Source organism: Centrocercus urophasianus, unplaced genomic scaffold, assembly GCF_019232065.1.
Source record: "Centrocercus urophasianus isolate 14NV4802_14NV808 unplaced genomic scaffold, USGS_Curo_1.0 seq_36, whole genome shotgun sequence".
Lineage (NCBI taxonomy): Eukaryota > Metazoa > Chordata > Aves > Galliformes > Phasianidae > Centrocercus > Centrocercus urophasianus.
The window spans coordinates 2,047,991-2,069,878 of NW_024884933.1; the positions used below are offsets into that span (position 1 = coordinate 2,047,991).

The 21,888-nt window shown below is 53.2% G+C and overlaps 6 protein-coding genes across 9 annotated transcripts; 5 read left to right on the forward strand and 1 right to left on the reverse strand.

Moving 5' to 3' along the window:
• Window positions 1-361: 361 nt before the first annotated feature.
• Window positions 362-7,428, forward strand: LOC122167286 (ATP-dependent RNA helicase DDX19B). Of its 2 annotated transcripts, none has more exons than XM_042831760.1 (12): window positions 362-433; window positions 537-585; window positions 674-727; window positions 1,229-1,364; window positions 2,254-2,346; window positions 2,564-2,669; window positions 2,902-3,016; window positions 3,268-3,445; window positions 3,831-4,068; window positions 4,625-4,787; window positions 5,238-5,429; window positions 5,618-7,428. In XM_042831760.1, the coding sequence occupies exons 1-12, from the start codon at window positions 377-379 to the stop codon at window positions 5,677-5,679; spliced, it is 1,443 nt and encodes a 480-aa protein (XP_042687694.1). In that variant the 5' UTR covers window positions 362-376; the 3' UTR covers window positions 5,680-7,428. The 2 variants fall into 2 exon arrangements, with proteins under 2 accessions (XP_042687694.1, XP_042687695.1); XM_042831761.1 differs by having other exon boundaries at window positions 2,567-2,669.
• Window positions 7,429-7,940: 512 nt separating this feature from the next.
• Window positions 7,941-13,959, reverse strand: UBXN10 (UBX domain protein 10). Of its 2 annotated transcripts, none has more exons than XM_042831701.1 (2): window positions 13,885-13,959; window positions 7,941-9,793 (listed from the first exon to the last, which is right to left on the reverse strand). In XM_042831701.1, exon 2 carries the CDS (start codon window positions 9,776-9,778, stop codon window positions 8,936-8,938), a length of 843 nt encoding a protein of 280 aa, XP_042687635.1. In that variant the 5' UTR covers window positions 9,779-9,793; window positions 13,885-13,959; the 3' UTR covers window positions 7,941-8,935. The 2 variants fall into 2 exon arrangements, with proteins under 2 accessions (XP_042687635.1, XP_042687636.1); XM_042831702.1 differs by lacking the exon at window positions 13,885-13,959 and adding an exon at window positions 10,657-10,670.
• Window positions 11,796-12,603, forward strand: LOC122167249 (phospholipase A2, membrane associated-like). The gene is made up of 4 exons (XM_042831707.1): window positions 11,796-11,832; window positions 12,010-12,154; window positions 12,257-12,363; window positions 12,458-12,603. Exons 1-4 carry the CDS (start codon window positions 11,796-11,798, stop codon window positions 12,601-12,603), a joined length of 435 nt encoding a protein of 144 aa, XP_042687641.1.
• Window positions 13,500-14,891, forward strand: LOC122167248 (basic phospholipase A2 Cdr-13-like). The gene is made up of 6 exons (XM_042831706.1): window positions 13,500-13,523; window positions 13,659-13,676; window positions 13,921-13,960; window positions 14,243-14,387; window positions 14,489-14,595; window positions 14,675-14,891. The coding sequence occupies exons 1-6, from the start codon at window positions 13,500-13,502 to the stop codon at window positions 14,800-14,802; spliced, it is 462 nt and encodes a 153-aa protein (XP_042687640.1). The 3' UTR covers window positions 14,803-14,891.
• A 1,221-nt stretch (window positions 14,892-16,112) lies between these two features.
• Window positions 16,113-18,001, forward strand: LOC122167247 (phospholipase A2 crotoxin basic chain-like). The gene is made up of 6 exons (XM_042831705.1): window positions 16,113-16,212; window positions 16,598-16,654; window positions 16,763-16,892; window positions 17,267-17,373; window positions 17,500-17,645; window positions 17,722-18,001. Exons 2-5 carry the CDS (start codon window positions 16,615-16,617, stop codon window positions 17,604-17,606), a joined length of 384 nt encoding a protein of 127 aa, XP_042687639.1. The 5' UTR covers window positions 16,113-16,212; window positions 16,598-16,614; the 3' UTR covers window positions 17,607-17,645; window positions 17,722-18,001.
• An 807-nt stretch (window positions 18,002-18,808) lies between these two features.
• LOC122167246 (group IIE secretory phospholipase A2-like) lies at window positions 18,809-21,485 on the forward strand. Of its 2 annotated transcripts, XM_042831704.1 has the most exons (4): window positions 18,831-19,777; window positions 19,886-20,033; window positions 20,483-20,589; window positions 21,134-21,485. In XM_042831704.1, the coding sequence occupies exons 1-4, from the start codon at window positions 19,750-19,752 to the stop codon at window positions 21,274-21,276; spliced, it is 426 nt and encodes a 141-aa protein (XP_042687638.1). In that variant the 5' UTR covers window positions 18,831-19,749; the 3' UTR covers window positions 21,277-21,485. The 2 variants fall into 2 exon arrangements, with proteins under 2 accessions (XP_042687637.1, XP_042687638.1); XM_042831703.1 differs by lacking the exon at window positions 21,134-21,485 and having other exon boundaries at window positions 18,809-19,777; window positions 20,483-21,041.
• Window positions 21,486-21,888: the final 403 nt, after the last annotated feature.

The window sequence follows — 21,888 nt, forward strand, 5'->3', positions numbered from 1 at the left end:
CCCACCTCGCTCCGTTCTCTCGAGGCAGCACTGCGTGCCTCGGGAGCGGGGCTCATCCCGCACTTTGCAGAGGGGGACCCCAACTCCGCAGCATAGCGTGGGACTGACCCCACTTAACGCACAATCACTGAACAGGGCTGACCCTACGGTAATACATCAGGACAGGACCCCACACCCGCGGGGTAGGGGCACAGCCTGACCCCAACCCGGTACTCCCTCCTAACCACCAACCCCATCGAGTGCGGGGCGGAACTTCGCTGCCCCGGAACTATAGTGCCGATGTCGCCGCCCCCAACCGGAACCGGAACAACACTGCGCAGGCGCCCTTCCCGCGCCCGGCGCCATTGCGGTGCTGGCGGCGCGGCCCGGCCCGGCCATGGCCACCGACTCGTGGGCCCTGGCCGTGGACGAGCAGGAAGCGGCGGCGGAGTCGGTGAGGCCTTCCCCCTCCCTACACACACACATATACGCACACACACCCTCCTCCATCCCTCTCCCTGCCCCGCAGCCGGGCTCACCGTGTGTCCTTATTGCAGCTGAGCACCCTGCAGCTGAAGGAGGAGAAGGCCAAGCCCGACGCCAATGGTGAGCGATGGGGGGAGGGCGGGCCGGGCGCTCCCTGAGGTTCTCGAGCCTAAAGCTCGCCCTCCTCCCCCCGTCCTGCTCCCCCCAGGTGCCGTGCTGAAGGCGGACGACAACGTGGAGAGGACGGAGGATGACGAGAAAGGTGGGTGTGCGCTCGGAGTCGCCGGATCCTTGGGGATCTATTGGGAAAACCCCACGTGTGGACGCTCAGGTTTCATTCTGCTGCCGTTCATCCTCACCCCATGCAGTATTTTGCCCCTGGAACCTTCCTAAGTGCTGTTTCCTCCTGCTTTTCTTTCCTCGTCGGGCTGTCAGTGTCAACCTTAATGATGGTATGGAAAATAGGGAAACCCTGAAAGCCACCTGCTCCCACGTCAGCAGACAGCGGGGTGTTCAGCCCTGCTTCCCAGTTAGATGCTGAGCTGTAGGAACTGAAATGAGTTCAGACCTGAGGTCTCCATTCAGCCTCAGAGCTCTGCCAGCTTCACTTTGTGAGGCTTAACGTGTGAACCCGTGGGATGTCCTGGCATTCAGGAAGTCTGGGCTGTCTGCGGGGGGGAATTTGGGTCTTTCCTTCCTTGGGTAGCACAGCATCAAACCAGAAGCAACACCTGCGATGGCTTTTCCACCTCCCTTTTGGCAGAGGACCGAGCTGCCCAGTCCCTGCTGAACAAGCTGATCCGCAGCAACCTGGTGGACACCAGCAACCAGGTGGAGGTGCTGCAGAGGGACCCCAACTCACCGCTCTACTCCGTCAAGTCCTTCGAGGAGCTGCACCTGTAAGTGCCAACGTGAGCTGTGTGTGATAGATTCATGGACTAAGAGGTGGTTGTGTGGGGTTGTTGGTTATATGGGTGATCTCAGCTTTGTTGCAAGGAAAAACGGACCTGCTGGAACTTCACACTGGTTCTGCTTCCTTAACCTTAGTGGCTGGTGTATCCCAAAAGGCAGAGCTCCTATAGCACCCGTCTGACTAACTGCTGTCTTTCAGAAGGCAAACAGTCTGGGGGAGTTAGGAATGAGGCAGCTGGGCTGAGTGAGCCCTGTGTTGTGACTTGGTGCAGCCTTAGCAACTGTGTCAGAGCTGGGCTTGGTGCGTCCTTGAGCAGTGCAAGGTTACCTCTCAAAGGGCTTTTGTTCCAGCCTTCCTCTGAAAGTGATACCGTCTTTTCAAGCAGTGTGTTGTGCTGAGCAGTGGGAAGTGGTGGGCAGAACAAGTGCAACCTGTTTTGAGTTCAGCACTGCTTACTGCTAGGAGCTCCCTGCTACCGTGACCTGAGTTTCAGGTTGGATTAGAGGACAAGATTAGTGGCCTCTATTCCAGGATGGCCAGGATTGTCTGGAAAGCTGCTTTAGAACATGCAAGAAGCACAGCAGCAGCCTCTGGAGCAGTGATACGAGGTTTTCCATGTTGAAAGGCAGGCGTGCAGGATGGCTTAGTAAATTGAAGGTTGTTTTTTTTTTTTGGTAAAGCTTCTGTTCCAAAGAGCACTGCGCTGCTGCTTGCAGCTTCCTGCCACTGATGGTGGTCATGCAGCAGTGCAACCCCAGCAGGGATGCAGGTGTCGAGGTCTGGCTGCAAGGGTTTTCTTGCCCTTGGGATGGTGCAGCTCCTTGCCTCTGAGATATTCCAAGGCAAAGCTTAAGAGAGAACGCCTCTGTTTCCAGGAAACCACAGCTCCTGCAAGGAGTCTATGCCATGGGCTTCAACAGACCATCAAAGATACAGGAGAACGCCCTGCCCATGATGCTTGCTGAACCGTACGTACGCGCGCCTTTCTGCGTCCTCACCGTGTAGGAAGGGTCTGAAAGATCCTTTCAGAGAGGGGAGGACGGCGCTGGGGCTTTGGGGAAAGGACGGAGCAGCGGCACGTCTCAGAGCTGTGGGAAGGCTCAGCCTGCACTGCTCCCCCCCAGCTTTGTGGGTGGTTGGTTTGCCTGAGCTCACGCTGATGTTGAACCCCGCTGTGTGTCGCAGCAGCCCGCAGAACCTGATTGCACAGTCTCAGTCTGGTACTGGCAAGACAGCTGCCTTCGTCCTCGCCATGCTCAGCCGTGTTGAACCTGGGAACAAGTACCCACAGGTGGGTTGTAGCTCCCAAGTACCCACAGGTGGGTTGTAGCACAGCTGAGCCCTTCTGTGGGGGCTTGGGGTGGTGCAGAGACCCCCTACCGAAGGGCCTGAGCTTCTATGGAGGCTTTTTAAACCCAGTTTCCTTGTGAGATAGTTGAGCAGCGTTACTGAGGTTTGAATTCTTTCCTTAAAAAAATCCTGTTGGTGTTGGTTGTCTCTCATCGTTCCTCTGTCTCCTCCAGTGCCTGTGCCTTTCCCCAACATATGAGCTGGCACTTCAGACAGGAAAAGTGATCGAACAGATGGGGAAGTTTTACCCGGAGCTGAAGCTTGCATACGCTGTCCGAGGCAATAAATGTGAGTATGCTGGAGCACCACCAACAGACTGCAAATGAAAATGATTTTCCTTGGGTTGAATAGAGCACTGGAACGTAATGGTTTTTAAACATCTGGACAGAATATGAATTTGATGTAACGAGAATTAACTCAGTGGGTGTCCTGGGGCAACGATGAATGCCTGTGGTTTATTCCTTAGCTCAATCTGAGCTCAGCATGAGTTATATTGTGGCTGATCTCAAAGCTTGACGGGTGGCTTTCTGTCTGCACAGTGGAGAGAGGTCAGAAGATCTCAGAACAGATTGTAATTGGCACACCTGGCACTGTGCTGGACTGGTGCTCCAAGCTGAAGTTCATAGATCCCAAGAAAATCAAAGTGTTCGTCTTGGACGAGGCTGACGTGATGATAGCAACCCAGGGCCATCAGGATCAGAGCATCCGCATTCAGAGGTAAGCATTACAGCTGTTGTGTAACATAGGGGCAGCAGGGCTACACTCTGGGCCTGGTGACTGCCACCACAAAGCAACGAGATTCAAACAGCACCTTTAGCTCTAGTCCTGGCAGCTGGTAGAGGCAGAACGCTGTGGAAAGATGAGCAGTCGTAATTGTCTTCTGGAATAAGCCCCAGAGCGTGGCTTTATTCTTTTTTTTTTTTAAGAATGTGAGCCTGTAAGATGTGGGAATGATCAGGTGTGGGTGAGAGAAGCATGAGGCTTTGCAGCCACTGAAATAAGTGGCTCTGAGGCTGTCGGTCTGCGTTGCCTGGGGCGTCCATCCAGCAGCAGGTTCTGGGGTGCCATGTGGGAATGCTGCTCACTTTGCTCTCTCTTGCAGAATGCTCCCCAGGGACTGCCAGATGCTTCTGTTCTCAGCCACTTTCGAGGATTCCGTGTGGAAATTTGCTCAAAAAGTTGTTCCTGACCCAAACATTATCAAGCTGAAGAGAGAGGAGGAGACGCTGGACACTATTAAGCAGTATTACGTTCTGTGCAATAGCAGAGATGAGAAGTTCCGTGCTCTCTGTAATATCTATGGTGCTATCACCATTGCCCAGGCCATGGTCTTCTGCCACGTGAGTCCTTTTGGGGAAAGTTACTTCCAGCAACCCCATTGGCCAGGTGTCCTTTTCAGAATGGAACCCAAGGAAGGGATGGGGAAGGGATGGGGAAGCCTTACAGTTCATCTGATACGTAGTTATTCCTGGCCCTCACATTTGGTAATTGCTGTCATACCAGCTCTGTGAGCTACACCAAGGCTTTTCCCTGGAAGCCACCATAGATCTGAGAAAAAGCAGTGCAGATAGCTGTGCAGAGCTCTGCTGGTGAAACTCAGATCAGATAGAACCTGTAGGTTCAGTCTGCTGCAGCAGCCTGCTTTTCTGCTGCTTCCTGGCGTCAGCCATCCTCAGAGTTCAGGAAACCAGTAGGAAACAGTTTAATTCAACACTGTGTAGAGCCTCTGTTGGATTTCCCAGCTTCTTTCTGCTCAAAGGTTGCCCCTTTCCAAGCTGAGTGGCTTTGTTGTAATGACGATGGTTCTGAGACTTCAGAGCATGGGCATAACGCAAACCTCGCTTGTAAAGTGGAGTAAAACTTCCTCCCAAAGACAGGCTTTGCTTTGTGTTTCAGACCCGGAAGACGGCTGGCTGGCTGGCAGCGGAGCTCTCGAAGGAAGGCCACCAGGTGGCACTGCTCAGCGGGGAAATGATGGTGGAACAGAGAGCCGCGGTGATAGAGCGCTTCCGAGAGGGCAAGGAAAAGGTGCTGGTGACCACCAACGTGTGTGCCAGAGGTAAGGCGAGGCAGAGCTGTGCCGCGAGGGGCAGAAGCAGTGCTTTGTTCACACTGCTGGGAGGTTTGCAGACAGCATTTCTATCCTCAGCTTCCACTCCAGACAAATGAGGGTCCCGAGGTGACTCTGAGCAGTTCAGGCTGTTTTTCATTAGCCGTGCTGGTGGGATTCTCTGTGCTGATAGCTGCATGGCTTGTATGTCAAAGTACCCCAGAAGTATCTCGTGAAGAAGGTTTATTTCCAGCTGCACGTGTGGGTTCTGTGGTTGTTGCTGCTTCTTGTGTTGCTTCAGAGTTTGAGACTGGCTGTTAAATCTTCCTTCAGTCTGGGGTGACCACGGGGCAGCTGTCTGAGTATCTGTTGGAGGCTCTGACCAAAACACACACGGGTCAGGCCACAGGAGGCTGATCCTGCTACAGAATCGTGGCATCTGCTGCTTTCTTTGATCAGGGATCGATGTGGAGCAGGTCTCTGTTGTTATCAATTTTGACCTTCCTGTGGACAAGGATGGAAATCCAGACAATGAGACCTACCTGCACCGCATCGGGCGCACGGGTCGCTTCGGCAAGCGAGGGCTGGCGATCAACATGGTGGACAGCAAGCACAGCATGAATATCCTCAACAGGATCCAGGAACACTTCAGTACGTGTCCTCAGGCTTTTTTTTTTTCCCTAAAATTAGGGATAATTCTGAGCTTCTGTGGATGTGAGCAGATCTGACTGACGGCTGTTTGTTGAGCCCGAGCGGATCAGTGCAGCTCCTCAGGAGGAAGCAGCTTTCCCTTTGCTGCCCTCTGCCGTGGTGTCTGACTCGTTTCTTGTCTTCCACAGGCAAAAAGATCAACAGATTGGATACTGACGACTTGGATGAAATTGAGAAGATAACTAACTGAAGGACAGCTGCTGGAACCGGTGCGTACCCTGCAGTGGAAGCTCTCCCACTCCAATTGGATCAGATTGGCACGCCTCCCAGCTCGTCCCGAAGAGGACTCCTAAGATACGAGTACACAAAAATTACCTCATTTTAAAAATTGCAGTTGGACTTTCAAATGTGCAACTAAAGGGGGGGGGGAGGAAGAGGAAATGTTTACAGAAGCTTTTAACATTTCTTAGTCTAGCCTTAAAACGGGGGAGATCTTTTGAATGCTAAGAAGTAAACTTGCCACGAGTGGGCAATGCGTAATTGCTGAAAACTTATCTGGGGGAAGAAAAAAAAAAGAAAAAAGCTTTATTGCTTTTAGTTGAAGCAAAGTTCAACGTAAACACGATCAGTTAAAAGACAAAAAAAGAGACGAAACCAAGGCAGCTGGTTTTTAGGTAAAAACTCAACTTGTACAAAATAGGATGTCAACTTCTGAGCTCTTCAGACTCATTTCTGGCTTAATGATGGATTTGCCCAGCTTCTTGTTAGGTAAATTGCCCAGGGGGGTCTCCAGTAAGTCAGAGTCTCTAACACAGGTGCCGTGTTGCTTTTGCTGGGCAGTGCTTTCTTTTTACTTTGTCCTTGATCTGTTAGAGCAGCCGCTGTGCAGTGGTGACAGTGCTGAAGTCAGTGCTCAAGAAATTCACCTGAAGCATTTAACCTTGCCAAACGATTGAGGGGGGGTAGGGAGGGGGGGGGATGGTGTGAAGGGAACTGTACTAATTAGTTTTCTGAATAAATTTGCCTCTGTAAAATGCTAGCATCCATTGGAGTGGGGGTCAGCCACCTTCAGGCAGGCGGTGCTGGTTCTGAGATGCTGCTGTGTGAATCATGTATACAGAACTGCTGGATTTCACTGACCAATAATAGAAGTATTTATCTGGCTTTAAAAAAAAAAAAGGAAAAAAAAAAATCCTAACTGTGTGTTGACCAAAAAAAAAACCAACCTCCTTTTAGAAATGCCAAATTTGTACCTGTGATGGGATGCTTCAATATCAGAGGTGGAGGGGAAGCGCTCCCCGCTTCCATTGCATGCAGTGCAGCTCAGCCATGCCCCTGCCTCAAGGTGAGCCATGCCAGAGAAGGGACGAGCAGCAACTCCTTTGAGTTTTGGCTTTGAGTTGGCTTGGGACCACTGCAACACACAGGGAAAGCCTGCAGGTTGCAGCCCCAGCCTGGTTTGCAGGAGATGGAGGCTCCTGAGCTCCTGGGGATGCGCGTGAGCAGCCGCCGGCCGCTGTAGGAATCACTTCCCAACAGATGTACACAGTGTAAATTTAAAACTAGGAATTTATTCTGGCCGTCATATTCTGTTCAAAGACAGGAACGTGGATCCTTTTACCAAGTAAAAAAACAAAACAAAACAACAAGAGGCTCGTTTAAAATGTACCTAAAATTTTAGGAAACCGCGCACCCTTTTATCGATTTGTATAAAGGCTTTAGGGGGGGGGGGAGAAAAAAAAGAAAAAAAATGAAAAAAAATCTGTGAAACTCTTTTGTATTCTGGGGTGTATCTATTTTTATTCAGTTGGAAACCTATTTAAAGTGGCAGGTGAGTGAGTGCTTGCGTGCAGAGTGGAAGACTTGTTGCAATCACCTCCTTTCGTGGTACAGCTGAACGAGCTCGTGACAGCAGTGAGTTGAATTGTCATGAAAGCTGCTGCTGGGCCTGTGTGCTGTTTCTAATGTACTTTTAATTGGAATAAAGAACACATACCGACTGCTGCCTCAGCTTGTTTCTTAACGCCTTCTTGTTGTTGAAGAGCCATAGGTAAGGAGCAGCCCAGCCACGAGCTCTGATCCGTTTTCTATTCAGGAACACCTCAAGGTGATGCTTCACCTCCTGCTCATACAGGGACCAGTTTGCAAAGGGCAGAGGGGGAGGAGTGGGGCAGCAGCTTCTTCCTGCACTGCATTTGCCTAGATGGAGATTTGATGCACTTTCCTATAGAAAAATACACTTCTTTGGAGACACTGCAGTCCACGGGTTGGTTGGAGGGCTGAGCTGTCTGATCCAGGCCATCTCTGGAACATTCAGCTTGATGAAGAGGAGGCCGAGCCTCCAGCAAACAGAAATCATTGCCAGTTCAAATTTTAGCTGAGAAGGTTTTATTGATTATTTTTTTTACCATCACACTGTATGAAAATACTCTGACAGCAGCAGTGACATCACACACACACAGCAGGCACCAGTCCCTGCCTGCTAACGCTGCCGTGCTCTTCTACCACCCACATCCGTGCTCCTGAGCTGCCCACGTTCTCAAGGCTGCTGCAAATATCACAACAGAGCGGCTGTGAAAGGTCTGATGAAAGCATCCCAGGTCTCGTGCTCTCCCTGAAGATGCTGGCATACCTACAGCTTGCTCACCAACTGCTGCAGCAGAGACCTGGACCCTTGAACACTGACTTTGGAATGAGATTCAACATTCTTGGTCAATACTGGAATGAATTTTCTACTGTTATCGCTCTTGTGAGCTGCTCTGGCAATTCTGCTGAGCTGAAAGCCTGGGTTTTCCTCACGATGTTATAAAATGAGCTCAGCTGTGTGGCAAGCTGTCCATTTTTTTAGCACAGACAGACTAAGTTGCCCTACTAGCGACTTTTGACAAAACAACTTTGCAAGAGCCATATTGGTTCAGTAAAACAAAACTGCTGCATGAGCCAATTCCTCTCCCAAAGCCAATTAATACAGAATTGTAAGCAAAAGAAACAACAACCAAACCTCCCACTGCAGCACTTGGCCTGAAGACTAATTCATTTCAGCATAAAAGCATTAAGTGAAGTATTTTGCAGCACCCCACCTTGACTGTCCAGCTCCTCTGAACTACCAGTCGTCAAACAAGAGAAGAAAAACTGAGGAGAAAATCCCACTGCTCACCAATACAACCACAATCCAGCTGAGTTTCACAGAGTACAACAGTTCTGCTTCTGTTTTCCCGAATGCTTGATCCCCTCTGGGAAGTGGCACCTTCAGAGAAGAGGACGCAGAAGAAGGTTCCTGCTCTAAGGACAGAACAAACATCTAAGAAGGAAACTGTTAATTTCAAAACCAAAGTTGGTGGCACTCAGGAAGGAACTTGTGGATAAAAGACACTGTCCCTGCAGTCAGTCTAGGTGGGTACACTTGAAGCAGCCCTTCAACATGTGCTTTTGGTAACCACGAGTCTGCTTCAAGGGAACTTGTAGAAAGATGAAGAGGACCAGGCTGCTCCAGTGCTCGGCTCAGCTTACAGGTCGGCGTCCTGCTGCTCGGCCTGCCGGATGCACAGCACAGACTTGTGGGGGATCCCACACTCCTGCAAGGACCTGCTGAGGTCGTGGAAGCTCCGTCTGGGCACCTCCGTGGTTTCAATGCTGCAGCATTCATATTTGGCAGCTGTTTGGTGTTGTGCTATAGCAAGGACTGTCTGGAGACTGTCTGTGGGCTTGAAGTGATGTTCAAACCGTCGACCGGAGGGAGACCGAATAGCAAGCAGCAATCGTGACTCTTTCTGCAGCGGTGCTTCCAAACTCAGAGTTGATAACAAAGAGCTCTTTTTCCTTCCTGGCTTCTCAGGAGCACACCAGGCTTCTTCATTAGGGACATGGCTTTCTGGTGACCTGCAGGCAGATCTTTGCTCTCCAGAAGGAACCGCAGTTTTTGGAGCACCCTTCTGTCCCCAGCTCGCATCCAGACGGCCGCTCTGCTCCGCTGCACCTTCCACTCCCTTTCGGCCAATGGAGGGGAGCACTCTGTATTTGTTCAGGGAGGACGAGCTCCGCAACGGCACCTGCTGCAGGAGCTCAGGGATCTCCTCTGGGGAGATTTGGCCGGAGGGGAACACTGCTTTCACAGATGATGCTCTCCGGCTGCTCTGTAAGTCATGTGGAGCTGCTGGCGATGATGGCACTGCACAAGGAAAGGTGTCTGTGGTCCCAGAGTAATTGAAGGTTGACCTCGTGCGACCCTTGGCAGATTTTGGCCGGGTCATGTGCATGGTGATGGCGTTTGGCTGAAAGACAGAGAGCGCCGTGCTTGAAGGGAAGTAGCAGCAAAGTTGTACTGGGTTCAGAAGAGCTGCTGTGGCCATTGCTTCCCAAGACACCTGCAGTTGGGAAAGCAGAATGAAAAGTTACAGGAAACGGCCTAAAATGGCCTTAATTTCCCTGCTGACTTTGTGCTGCATATCATCTAATAGCAAAGATCTGGTGCATCACAGACTGAAACCTGTGGCTCAGTGCTGGCAGCCGGAGACAAAGGAACACACGCCACTGTAAGCGCACAAATTGCTTACAGCTGACTGGTCTCCCCAAAACAAGCAGAAGGAATGGAACAACCACGCAGTGCCCATTTGAGGCAGGGCTCTGAGGAGCAGCAGAACACACGCTCCTCCTGCCAACTGCAGTCACACGGGGGTGTTTGATTGACTCCTGCCAACAAACGTGCTCCAAGGCAACAAAGAGGAAATTCTGAATGCATTGCAGCACTTATATACAGACTTATATAAACGTTTAGATACATGGTTACACCCCACACAACCAAAATGCCCTCAGCCACCACAATGAGACTCCTCCAAGTGAGGGTCTCCAGCCCCCCAGCACCGCACATGTTGTCAACACACAGCAGTTTAACTTTGGGTGCCCGAGCTGCTCCACGGGGTTGGGACAGAGCACTGCAGCACCCACAGGGACCCAAAGTGCTGTGCCCTATGACTTGGGGTGGCAGTAGGCCCCGTTTTGGGGGTCAGCCCCAGCCCCGCAGTGCAGCCCAGCTCCTTAGCAGAGCCTCTAGTGCCCAAGCCCCACAACTGAGCCCAGTCCAGACCCTCAGCCAGTCCCCAGCGCCACAGCTGAGCCCAGTCCAGACCCTCAGCCAGTCCTCAGCCCCACAGCTGAGCCCAGTCCTGCCCCCACAGCCCATGTCTGACCCCAGTCCCCAGCCCCACGGCCCGGCCCCGCCGCCTCACACCTGCCACCCCGGTGCCGCCCGCGCCCGCCGGTAAACACAGCCGCGTTGCCACGGCGACCGTCCCACTTCCGGCTACCACCGAGAGGAGCGGCCGCGCTGGGAAGAGCGCCCCCTTGCCGCGGTCCTCCAGGCGCCATGTCACGGCCGAGGCTCCCCCTAACTTTACTGTTTTAACCCCAAAAACTGACCTGAGCCTTCTGCTTTGCTCAGGATGAGTGTTTAAACCCCGGGAGCGTGGCAGCAGGGCGACCACACAGCCCCACTCCACTGGGTAGAACTGGAACAAACCCCAAACCCATCCATTGGGACGAGAGCTCCTTCCAAGAGCCGCCCAGCACACGCACCGAGCCCACAACCCAGTGCCTCCACAAAAGGCCCCGACCCACCTGGTGTGGGGCAGGGTGGGACCAGAGCTGCCTCCAGCCTCACCCCCCTCACTATGCACACAAAGCATCGTTTTCTTACTGACAGATTTCCTCCCTTGGAAGCGGGGTTAATTACCAAGGGTGGAGCAGTGCCTATGAATACAGGCAGAGGCTGCTGTCTGTTTGCTCTGGGCTGCCTGGCTGCTCGGCAGTGATAGCAGCCTTTGTGTGTTATCTCCTCAGGTGCTCTGCCTCTCTTTGCATCACGTTGTGGCTGCAGTGATTCAATAACCTGTGCTCCAAAGGCATCCCCGGTGGGGCTCTTATGGCTTCTCATGCTTTGCCCACGGTCTCACGTTGCAGAACCTTTGAGAAGCCTCAAGCTTCTCCCGCACACTGGTTGTACCAGATTTGGCGAAGACTGCATGGGAAAGACTGAAGAGCAATCAACTGAAGGGCTGCGGAGGACAAGCTGCTAACAGTACTCACTAGCTACACTGCCAAGGTTGGAGCACCGTGTCTGTAGCCAGAGCCTCCACCTGACCAGATATCTTTAGGGCACAAGCCACTTGTATCCCTACAGCAAGCAAGGTTTCCTGGTTTTGTGCAAGGGGCACCGGCAAGGGACAGGGGGAGGATCTCTCCCCTCTTTATCCATATAAAGCAAACCCGCCAAGCCCCAGAGCCACAGGGAGAGGAGGGTGGGATTTTATTGCCCCCATTTCATCACCAGTCCCAGAGTGCTGCTCGCCGTCCTCTTCCTCCATCGTGAAGATGAGGAATCTCCTGCTCGCCCTGCTGCTGGCTTATGGTGAGTCGGCCGGTGAGGCTGGGGTCTCAACCCCCTGCATGCAAACCATACAAACTCACGGGCTTTGAGTGTCTTTTGTTTGAGCTTTGCCATTTCCCTGCCATGCTCAGTGTGGTTGTGGGGGGTTGGGTGATGGGCCACGTTGATGCCACTCTGTCCCCCCATCCCTCTTTGCAGGGCTGCCTCCGGCGCGTGGCAGCTTGCTGGAGCTGGAGCGCATGATCAGAGTGACCACAGGGAAGAGTGCCCTGCTCTCCTATAGCTGGTATGGGTGCTTCTGCGGCATCGGGGGCAGAGGGACCCCAGTGGACCCCACTGACACGTGAGTACCTGGAAAATCATGCTGCTGCTGGGCCACGTGCTCCTCCCGGTCACCTCACGTTTGGGGCTGGCGCTTCCCTCACCTCTGACACATCTCCTGCAGCTGCTGCCATGCCCACGACTGCTGCTACAGGCAGCTGCGAGAGAGCAGCTGCAGCCCCCTGATAACCCCGTACCAATTCGATGTCACCGATGGGGACATCACCTGCGGTGAGTGCCAGGGAGCAGATTGCCTGGCGAGGCGGTGAGAGCACAGGGATGGCACAGCAGCACTGGGGCAGAGCATCACGTTTGTCCCCTGCAGGTGATGAGCAAAGCTGGTGCAAGAGAGAGACCTGCCTGTGTGACAGGGCCATGGCTTCGTGCTTTGCCAGCGCTCTGCCTTCCTACAACGTGTCCTACCGCTTCTACTTCAAGCTGAGGTGCAGAGGGAGCAAGCTGCAGTGCTGAAATCTGCACACGTCTGCCTGTTTTGAGTGCCTTTCCTCGTTGCTGTGGGAAGGACAGGGTGATGTGAGTGCTGAGAAGGGCTGCAGCCCTCCTCCCAGTGAGGTGATTCGCAGGGTGAGCAGGGCACATGCGATAGCTGGAGATCCCCAGCTCCCCAGAAGAGTTCTTGTCCCCTTATTCTTCTCTTTTCTCTACTGATTTTGTTCTCCAGCAAAAAGGAATTGAATAAACGGTGTGAAAAATGCTCTGTGGTGTTTTGCTGTTGGACCGCTGAGAGATGGGTCTGTCCCACGCTTGATCCCCAGCATTGAGAACTGGGGACAAATAACATACCACCAAGTAAAACTCCCTGGGGTTTGTCAACAACACTTCCCTGAAGCGAGCCCAGGGCTGGTGGCTTCTCCCAACATCCCCCTCCTTCTTCTCTGAACTCACTCCCAGAGCTAACATGCAGAGCAAACTTCATATTTGGATGGTCAGGGGATCATCCCGTCCTACTGCAGTCAGAAAAGCCATTTTTTGTCAGTATTCAAGGATTGCCTGCCCCCTGTGAGCCCTTTTTAGGGCTTTGATTTACACCTTCGGAATCAGCGCTGGCTATCCCCCAGTACAGCACCTGCAGGGCCGGTAAAGCAGTGGAAAACACCCCCGAGCTGCTAGGGCTGGGGAAGAGTGTATTGCCTTCCTCCTTCACTGGAAGTGACACCGCTTTGCTGTCATCACTGCTGGCATGGATAGAGGCAGGGGGATTTCCTGCATTCACATTAAGGGGAAGGATGGTGCTTTCTCCTTTATAGAAAAGCCCCACTTGCAGAACTGCATGAGTTGAGTGTTCCACAGGTTTGTGGAAGTGAAAGCAAGCCCTATATAAATAGAGCCATGCCAACCACGCACCCATGAGCGGCAGAGGCTTTCCAGAGGTGAGCAGGGTTAGAGGAACACCTTCCTTCCTTTCCTACCTTAACCATAAGCTGTACTGCAAGTGGGGATGGAGGCACAGGCAGAGAAAGCAGTGCTGAGCAGCAGAGCAAAGGCAGTCTGAGACAGCAGTCCAGGGCTGTGTCCCCTCAAGGGCTTCAGCTTTCTCTACATTCTGCTTTTTTTCCTGCTCTCCAGCACCCGCTCCTCTTTACTGTTCCATCCCTGACACCCAAAACGCAGCATTTGTTGCTAAAGCTGGGCTGCAGTGGGCATTGCCTCCTTACTCCATCCCCAGCTGGGGAGCACGAAGGAGAGAGGTCCCCTGCTGCAAGAGGCTTGGTGGTGCAGTGGGGAGATGACCTGGCGTTGGGTTCCTCTTCCAGGGCGGTAGGAAAGATGAATGCTCTCCTTGCACTGGCCATCCTGTTTGCTTCGGGTAAGTGTCCTCACCTGTGCTGCCAGGGCAGCCACACCTGCATCAAACAGAAGTGTCAGAGCTGTGGCTTTCTCAAGCTTTCACTTTCCACCACCACTTCCCCAAAACACTTAACAACCCCCCCAGATAACAGTTCCCCTGTGCTGGGGATGAGTTTCCTCTCCAGCACAGCAGGTAAGACCGCGGTGAGATGACTTGGTGGTGGAATACAGCAGGGGATACCAAGGGGATGACAAAAAAGGGGAGAAAAGTGTTTCTGTCATCACACTGATTCCCCTCCAGGCTCGTCGCCGGCTGCTGGGAGCCTCTGGCAGCTGCAGCAGGTGGTCACAAAGCTGACGGGGAAAAACGCCGTGCTGCATTACTCCTTCTATGGCTGCTACTGCGGCGTGGGGGGCCGCGGGCAGCCCAAGGATGCCACAGACAGGTAAGCACCCATTTAAAAATCTCCCTACTCAAATTTATCATTCGAATCTGAGGGGTGTGGGAAGCAGGGGAGAAAATCTGAAAGCTCAGAGCCCTGCGCAGATGCTGCCAGCTGCACGATGCCTGCTACGACGGCCTCCAGAAGTACCACTGCAACGCCAAGAAGCAGCACTATCAGTACAGCTGGCGCAGCGGCCGCCTCACCTGCAGTAAGTGGGGATGCTGAAAAAGGGGCTCCTCCCTTCTCAAAATGAAATGAAACGCAATCAAAATCCGTGCTGCTCGCAGACAGGGACTCGTGGTGTGCCCAGATGTCCTGTGAGTGCGACCGCAGCCTGGGGCTGTGCCTGCAGAGGAGCGCGAGGAGCTACAACCGCCGCTATGTTCTGTACCTCAAGAGCAAGTGCAGGTGGTGAGCACGTGCAAAGCCAAGACTCTTTGGGTTTGGCCCTCTGCTTCGCTTCTGGAACTGAGTTTCTGCACGGACTCGCATTTGTGTTGGACTGAATCGATGTGAAAATAAATTATGTGCTTAAATCATCTTGGTCCTCTGTGAGCTGGAGCCCAGCATTGCCCTCCCAGTGCTTCCCATTACATTCCAGAGCCTCCTAGCACACAGGCAGTACCACCTTGTGCTATGCAGAACAGCTCAATAACCTCACAGCGCTCTCAAATGCTGCCCAGAGACCCAGAGCATTCCCAGTAACCTCCCAGTGCCCCCTAGTGTTATCCAGAGCCTTTCAGTCACCTCTCTGTGCTGTCCAGAGCCTCCTAACACTCTCCCAGTGGACCCCAATCCTTGCTAGAAATCCCCAATATGCTCCCAGTGCTGCATAGCACCCCACAATAACCTCTCTATGCCTTCCCAGTGCAGCTTAGTACTGTCTTGAGCCCTCCAGTCCCCTGCTAGAGCTGCTTAGTGTAGCCTAAAGGTTTCCCAGTGCCTTTCCACTGAGCTTCAGCATCGCCCAAAGCCCTTCAGTTAAATGCCAGTGCTCTGTGGTAATGTCTACAATCTCCCAGTGCCCCCCAGTGCAACCAACAGACACCCTGTACTCTTCCAACGCCTCACAAAATGAGACTTTGGACACTCAGCATGGGGCTTTAGGTCAACAAAATTGAGTTTGGGGAGCTGAAAAATAGGTTATGGACCCTGAAAATGGGCATACAGAATGAGAAAAGATGACTTGAGCCCTCAAAAATCATGACTTGCAGCCTATAACTGAACTTGTGAACTCAAAGAATAATTCCCTAGACTGAAGAATCTGGGCCCTACAAACAGGATTACAAGCCCCTAAAGTTAGTACTTGGATATTCAAAAAGGGATCTTGTGACCAAAAATCAGGATGGTTAGAACCTCCAAGCGGCATTTTGGAGTGTAAGATAAAGAATGGAGCTCAGGACCCAAAAAAAGAAGATGGGAGGATGCCTGGGGTCTGTAGGCAGTACTGAGAGCACTGAGAGCATACTGGGAGGCTCTTGGGGGTTACTGGGAGGGCATTTGGGGGTCTCTAGCTAGCACTGGGGCGTACTGGAAAGCTCAAGGCAATACTGGGAGACAGTGGCAGGGTATTGGGCTGTTGCAGAAAGCTACAGGGAGCAGCAGGGGGTACTGGAAGGGTGCCTGGGGGTCCCCGGACGGCAGCGAGGGGCTCCAGGCTGCGTCACACCAGGCTGTGGGTTTGGCCGGCGAGGGACGGGGCGTAGCAGGACGGCGTGTGGGGACAGGCAAGAGGCATTTCTGCACTTCCAGGCAGGAGCTGGAGGCACAGGGCAGTGCTCGGCCAGGAGCGAGGGATCGGAATTGGAACCGGTGCCATTTCCCGGTAAGAGACCCCAGCCTGACCCTGCTGCTGCTGGGGGTCATCGCATTGCAGAAGTGAGAACAGGGCTGGGGGGTTGGGAGGAGGGGGAGGAGGCGGCACGCTGAGCCTTTTTTTTTTTTTTTTTTTTTGCCTCGTGATGAAGTGCTTTGAGGGGAAATCTCAGCTGAGGAGCTGCTGCTGCCAAGTCCTCTTTGGTGCGAGGGGCGGTGGGACGCGAGCTGGAGGGGTGGGCGGTGGGACAGCACGGGAATACGCTTGCTTTTGGCTAAGAGGCAGCAGCACCGTGAGAGGGAGCCCTCCTGCCTCCCTCCCTTCAACTTCTGGAGGAATTCGACGTGATTTCAGCAGGGCAAGGTTGGCAGGGCAGTGCCCGTTTCTCCCCCAGGTGCAGGCGAGAGGAAGATGAAGGTCCTGCTGATGCCGGCGCTGCTGCTCGCCTGCGGTGAGTGCAGCTGCGACAGAAAAGGAGATCCCAGCCAAAGCTGCTCCGCTCCAGCCGACCGGGGCTTGTTTATCTCGCTCACAAAATCCCATTTTCCGGTCGCTTCAGGCATGCTCGCAGCTCGTGGGAAGCACCCGCACACGTTTGCTCCGGGGCTGGAAGGGAGCACCGTGGGAAACCTGACTGCCCATGGCTGTGGCTCGGGATGGGGCCGTGGTCGCGCTGCCTTCATGGACAGGTACAGCATCAGCAAGCGGCAGAAGGGGAACAGGATTTAGCGAAAGTGATTAGCTCCCCTTCCTGCAGCCTTGTCAAGGCAGAGAGCACCAGCTGAAACGGATGGGATGGCAGCACAGGGCAGGGCTGGTCTGAAAACCAGGGTGCAGAAAGGCTGGAGCCAGCAGTTGGAGGCGGTGATCGTTATGGGTCCCTTCCAATCTGGGCTCTTCTAGGGTTCTGAGAGAGGCTGCAGGGAGAAAAGCTGAGAAGAGGTGGGTGTGTGAGCAGCGGGAGCAGGCTGAGGATTGCCGTGGGTGACTTAGCGCTGGGGGCAGGTTGGAGAGCAGCTAGCAGGCTGTTTGGGTCAGGGCCAGGCTCTCGTTCTCCCTGCAGGTGCTGCCTGCTCCGTGCCTGCTGCTATGCCAAGCTGGCCGCACGCCGCTGCCGCGTGGGACAGACCCAACGCCTCGCTGTGCCCCAGCCGGGGGTCCCTGCCTGCAGTAAGTCCCCACGGCCATGCTTTAGGATCCTGACACCTTGATAAAGTCCCCACTGCCACCCTGGCAGCTCGCTGGGTTCTTCCTACAGCCACCATCCCAGCGCCGTGCTTCCCCTCGCTCCCATAGGCTCCGGGACTTGGTGCCAGCGCGCAGCCTGCAGGTGTGAGCGTTTGGCGCAGCTGTGCCGGGCTCGCAGCCGGGCGCTGCGCAGGTGTCGAGGCAGGCGCTGCTGATGGAGAAAGGCTCCTCGTCATAAACCCACCTCCATGCTGGTAAGCAAAGCGGAGCTCGGCGCGGCGCCAGGAGCGCCTCCCGATGCTCTTCTTCGAGGCTTTTTGGTTACGACAGGAGGACAGCCGCCCTTTTGTGAAGCTGCGTCATCGGACACTGGGTGTGAGGAGGGCGGCGCAGATGGAATGTTTCTGCTCAGAAAAACAAGGGAGGAGCAGACACCTGTGCCTTGTCACAGCAAAGGGCGAGTTGATGGAAGCAGTCTTGCTGTTGGCGTCCACCCCTTTTGGCTCAAGCTCCCCATTGGTAAATCACTGCAGAGATGTCGGCTCCCTCAGCTTCTTGCTTCGCTGCAGAACCTTGTATGTTGCTCCAAAATAAAACCAGAGAGCACAAAGCTTCGGTCTTCTGTGACTTCACTGTGTTCAGTGACAACCCCTAGCACTGAGGGAAGCTCATCTGTTAGCAGGGCTTCCTGTGGAGACACCAATAAAAAAATCACCCAGCCTCAAGGAGCAGAGCTGAGCAGCAGGGTCCAGAGCCTGCTTATGTGGCTGCCCACTGGTACCATTCCCTTTTTGCAGAAAGGAAAAGCCAGTCCATGCATCCCCCATGGTGCTCACTGGCACCCCTCAGCCTTCAGCTCCCTACAATTTGCAGCTTCCCCGAGGCAGAGAAATGGAAGCTGCTATGAAAGTCAGTGGGCAGGCAGGATGCTGCAGGAGGGCTGGCTGCCAACGAGCTTCGCTGCGATGGGACGGCGGGGAAATCACACTTGCCTCACAGTCAGAGCAGAACAAAACATGTTTCTCATCAGAAAAGAATGTTTGGGCCTTATTTTGCAACAATCTCCAGCATGTCCCTTAGGAAAAGGCAGTTCAGGCAGCAGCTGCTTCCTCTCACCCCAAGCATCCTCACGATGGCAGGTTTTCTGCCCTACAGGTAAATTCAGCACAGCTGACCTCACGGGAGAGCCTGGGCAGTGCTGCAAACCCCGTGGGGCTCTGCAACAAAGTACAACCCCCAAAACAGTGACAAAAGCTGGTGTCCACAGGAGCGCCAGCTGCAATTCACACTCTAGCTTGTCCCAGATGTGATGAGCAGTACCAGGAAATACCCATTGAACAAGGAAGCATCCCTGAACAAGGAAGTGTCCCTTGAATCAGAAATGCCCTCCACAGCTGCAAACCAGGCACCCACTGCTTAGCCCTGGGGGGGCACGAGCACCCACTAGGAAGGAGAGCGCAGCCCTGCGCCAAGCAGCTGCTGTTTGCAAGGTGTAAATCAAGGATCGTGCCCTTGTCAGGATGGGACACAGAGGTGATTCAGCTGACAGACTGCACACCAGGATGAGTTGCAACACTCTCTCCCTGTTTAAATTTGATATATTTTTCTGCTGAGACATCCGACTATACAAACAGCTTACCTGGAGCTCCACAGGCAGCTCTGTTAGCTCAGGTGCTGCACAAGTGTGCTGAAAGCAGCACTGGAATTGGTGCACAGGGCATGGAGGAGAAAGAAGGCAACTCCACGTAAACATGCCAAACTCATTAATTATTACCAGCAACCCCAGCCAGACCCCAAGAATGTTGTTACAGCACTTGCTGGGGCACAAAGATGTGCAATGCTTAGCATCACTTGGGACTGAGCACAAAACATCTCTGCATCTCACCCACGTCAGGACAGCAGAAAGGGAAGATAGTTGGCACTCTGCATTTTCTCCCTGTGCAAGCAAGCAGGGAAACAGTAAGAGACAGCACGGTGCTTTCAGAAGCCATCTAGAGACAACACTGCTACGGTTTTCCCCCCAGTTCTCCCTATTTGTGGAAAGTACTGAGATAATCAGAGTCACGCACAGAGAAGACTTCACTCATTTCCAGTCCATGTAAACATCCCCTGCCCTCCCATCAAAGCGCATCCCGACATTCACAAGAAAGGGAACTGCACCTCAGCAGGCCTCCAAGATGCCAGCAGCAGCTTGCACATGTAACAGAACCAATACGAGGACTGTCAATATTTGCCCACTTTGGAGAAATCAAAGGAGGAATCGCGCTGAGCGGACACACATCGGCTATAAAACGTGCAACTGGGCTCACACTCAGCACCCTGGGATCATCCTGCTCCAGTGCTGCCCATCACGAGGCCATGAAGCTCCTGGTGCTCCTCATCTGCCGTGAGTACCCCTCGCACAGTGATGGGGCAAGCCTGGGCTGATGGCCCCTCTTTTTCAGTCTGTTTTTAGGGGGTTCTCTTTCCAACGCCACTAACAGCGTGTCTCCAGTTGCAGGGCTGGCCCCCGCGGGCTGCAACGTGGCTCAGTTTGCTTCCATGATTAAAGAGAAGACTGGGAAGTCTGCACTGTCCTACAACGGCTACGGCTGCCACTGCGGACTCGGGGGATCCAAGAGGCCGGTGGATGCAACAGACTGGTAAGTGAGGAGGCAGAGGGCTGCTGCCAGCCCTCTTTTCCCAGAGCTCAAGGCAGGGTGTAGCCGGGGCAGGCAGAGCAGGGAAGAACACGGGGCTTTTCCTGAATCTTAGATCATCTGTCTTCTCTGCCTCTCCCTGCGTACGAGGCTTGGAGCTGAGGTAGCAATGCCAAAAGACAGTGTAACCTTAACACGCGCCTTTTAAAGCTGCTCAGCAGCAGCAGCTCACAACATGCTCACCAGCTTACAAAAGGAGGACGATCCCTGAACAAACCTGGGCTAATTAAGGCAGCCATTTGGTGTCACACCAAGTTGCTGAGGCAGAAAAATGGGAACGTTCAGGTGAATGAGGCTGATCAGCAAGCACTGCACCCAGCACACACAGGTTATGCACCACCATTTCCCCTCTGCTCCCCACTCTGCCCTGATCAGATCTCATGTGACACCAGGTGCTGCCATGCCCACGACTGCTGCTACAAGAAGTTGTCATCCTTGACCTGCGTTCCCCACCTTGTCCTTTACACAGTCTCCATCAAGGGAGGCCAGATCACATGCGGTAAGAGATGGCACGAGGTCCAACCACTCACACTTCCAGGGAATCCCTTCCTTGGTGTCTTTCAAACTAACCTGGCTGGGAAACCACTTGCTGGGGAGGGGGGTGGAAGTGAAGGAAAGGTGCCAGGAGTGGTGCTAACCTACCAGCTGGAGCCATGGTAAAGTCTAGAGCTACAAAGGATGGGGGTTCCCCTTCTATAGAGGCCAAATATTGATCCAGTACAACTGGACACAGAACACTTGAGGTTTTCTAATCTGGATGGGGTCACCCTGATTTCCCAGCTGTCCCTTGTGCCAATCCGAAGCAAAAAAACACCATCTCTGGGTGAAGGGACCAAAACCAAGCACTTCCTCATGACCAAAACAAATATCTATATAAAGTAAACTGAAGGCTCCCTCCAGGGTCATTATTGGTTTGTAGCCACACAGCTCCATGCCCCAGGGGGAGGATGCTGGCAACAGGACTCATCATCAGCCACCCCAGGGTTCATGGGGATGACCTGAAGATAACTCCAAGCTCTCGCCCTCCCCTTGTTTTCCTTCAGGATCTGGGAATTCATGCCAAAAAGGTACCTGTGAGTGTGACAAGGCGGCAGCAGAGTGTTTCAAGAGGAACCTCAAAACCTTCAACAAAAGCTACCAGAATTATTTAAACTTCAAGTGCAAGGGCTCACTTCCCTCTTGCTAGAGATGCCAGACTCAAAACCTGATTGGAAGTGCTCTAAATTGAGATTCTCTTCCTGCAGTGAGATGGAGCAAGGCACAACTCCAGACCTACTCCACCAAAAAGGCACTTGGAACCTCTCCGCCAACCCTGCCAGACCCTGAATTGGTGCACAAGGAAAGCTTGCTCCTCAGAATTAAATAAATCAAAAAATCTTTGCAAATAAAAATAATTTTCCAAGACAACTTCTAATGTGTTGTTTCAAGACAGTGCCTGAACGGGTGGGAAAGCTGCAGCAGAGCTATTGGATCCAACACTACAAGGCAGCCAGACCACAGGTGCAAACCAGCCCTGTCCTGCCAATTACTGACTTACTAAAGCTGTGGGTACTGCCAGGGCTTTAGGGTTCCATTAGAGAGAGGACTTCAAGTTATACCTTAACCTCTCCTCAGTCAGAAATCTGAACCAAACATTTCTACCAGAAGGGAAAAACGAGACAGAACCTGGCTGGGAAAGAGCTAATCAAGTCAATGCTGCCCTCTAAGGTTTCTGAGTGCAAACACTTTTCACTCCAGCCAACAGCAAAACATTCATATATTGACATTTCTATGTTGGTTTGGAAGCTTGACAGAACAT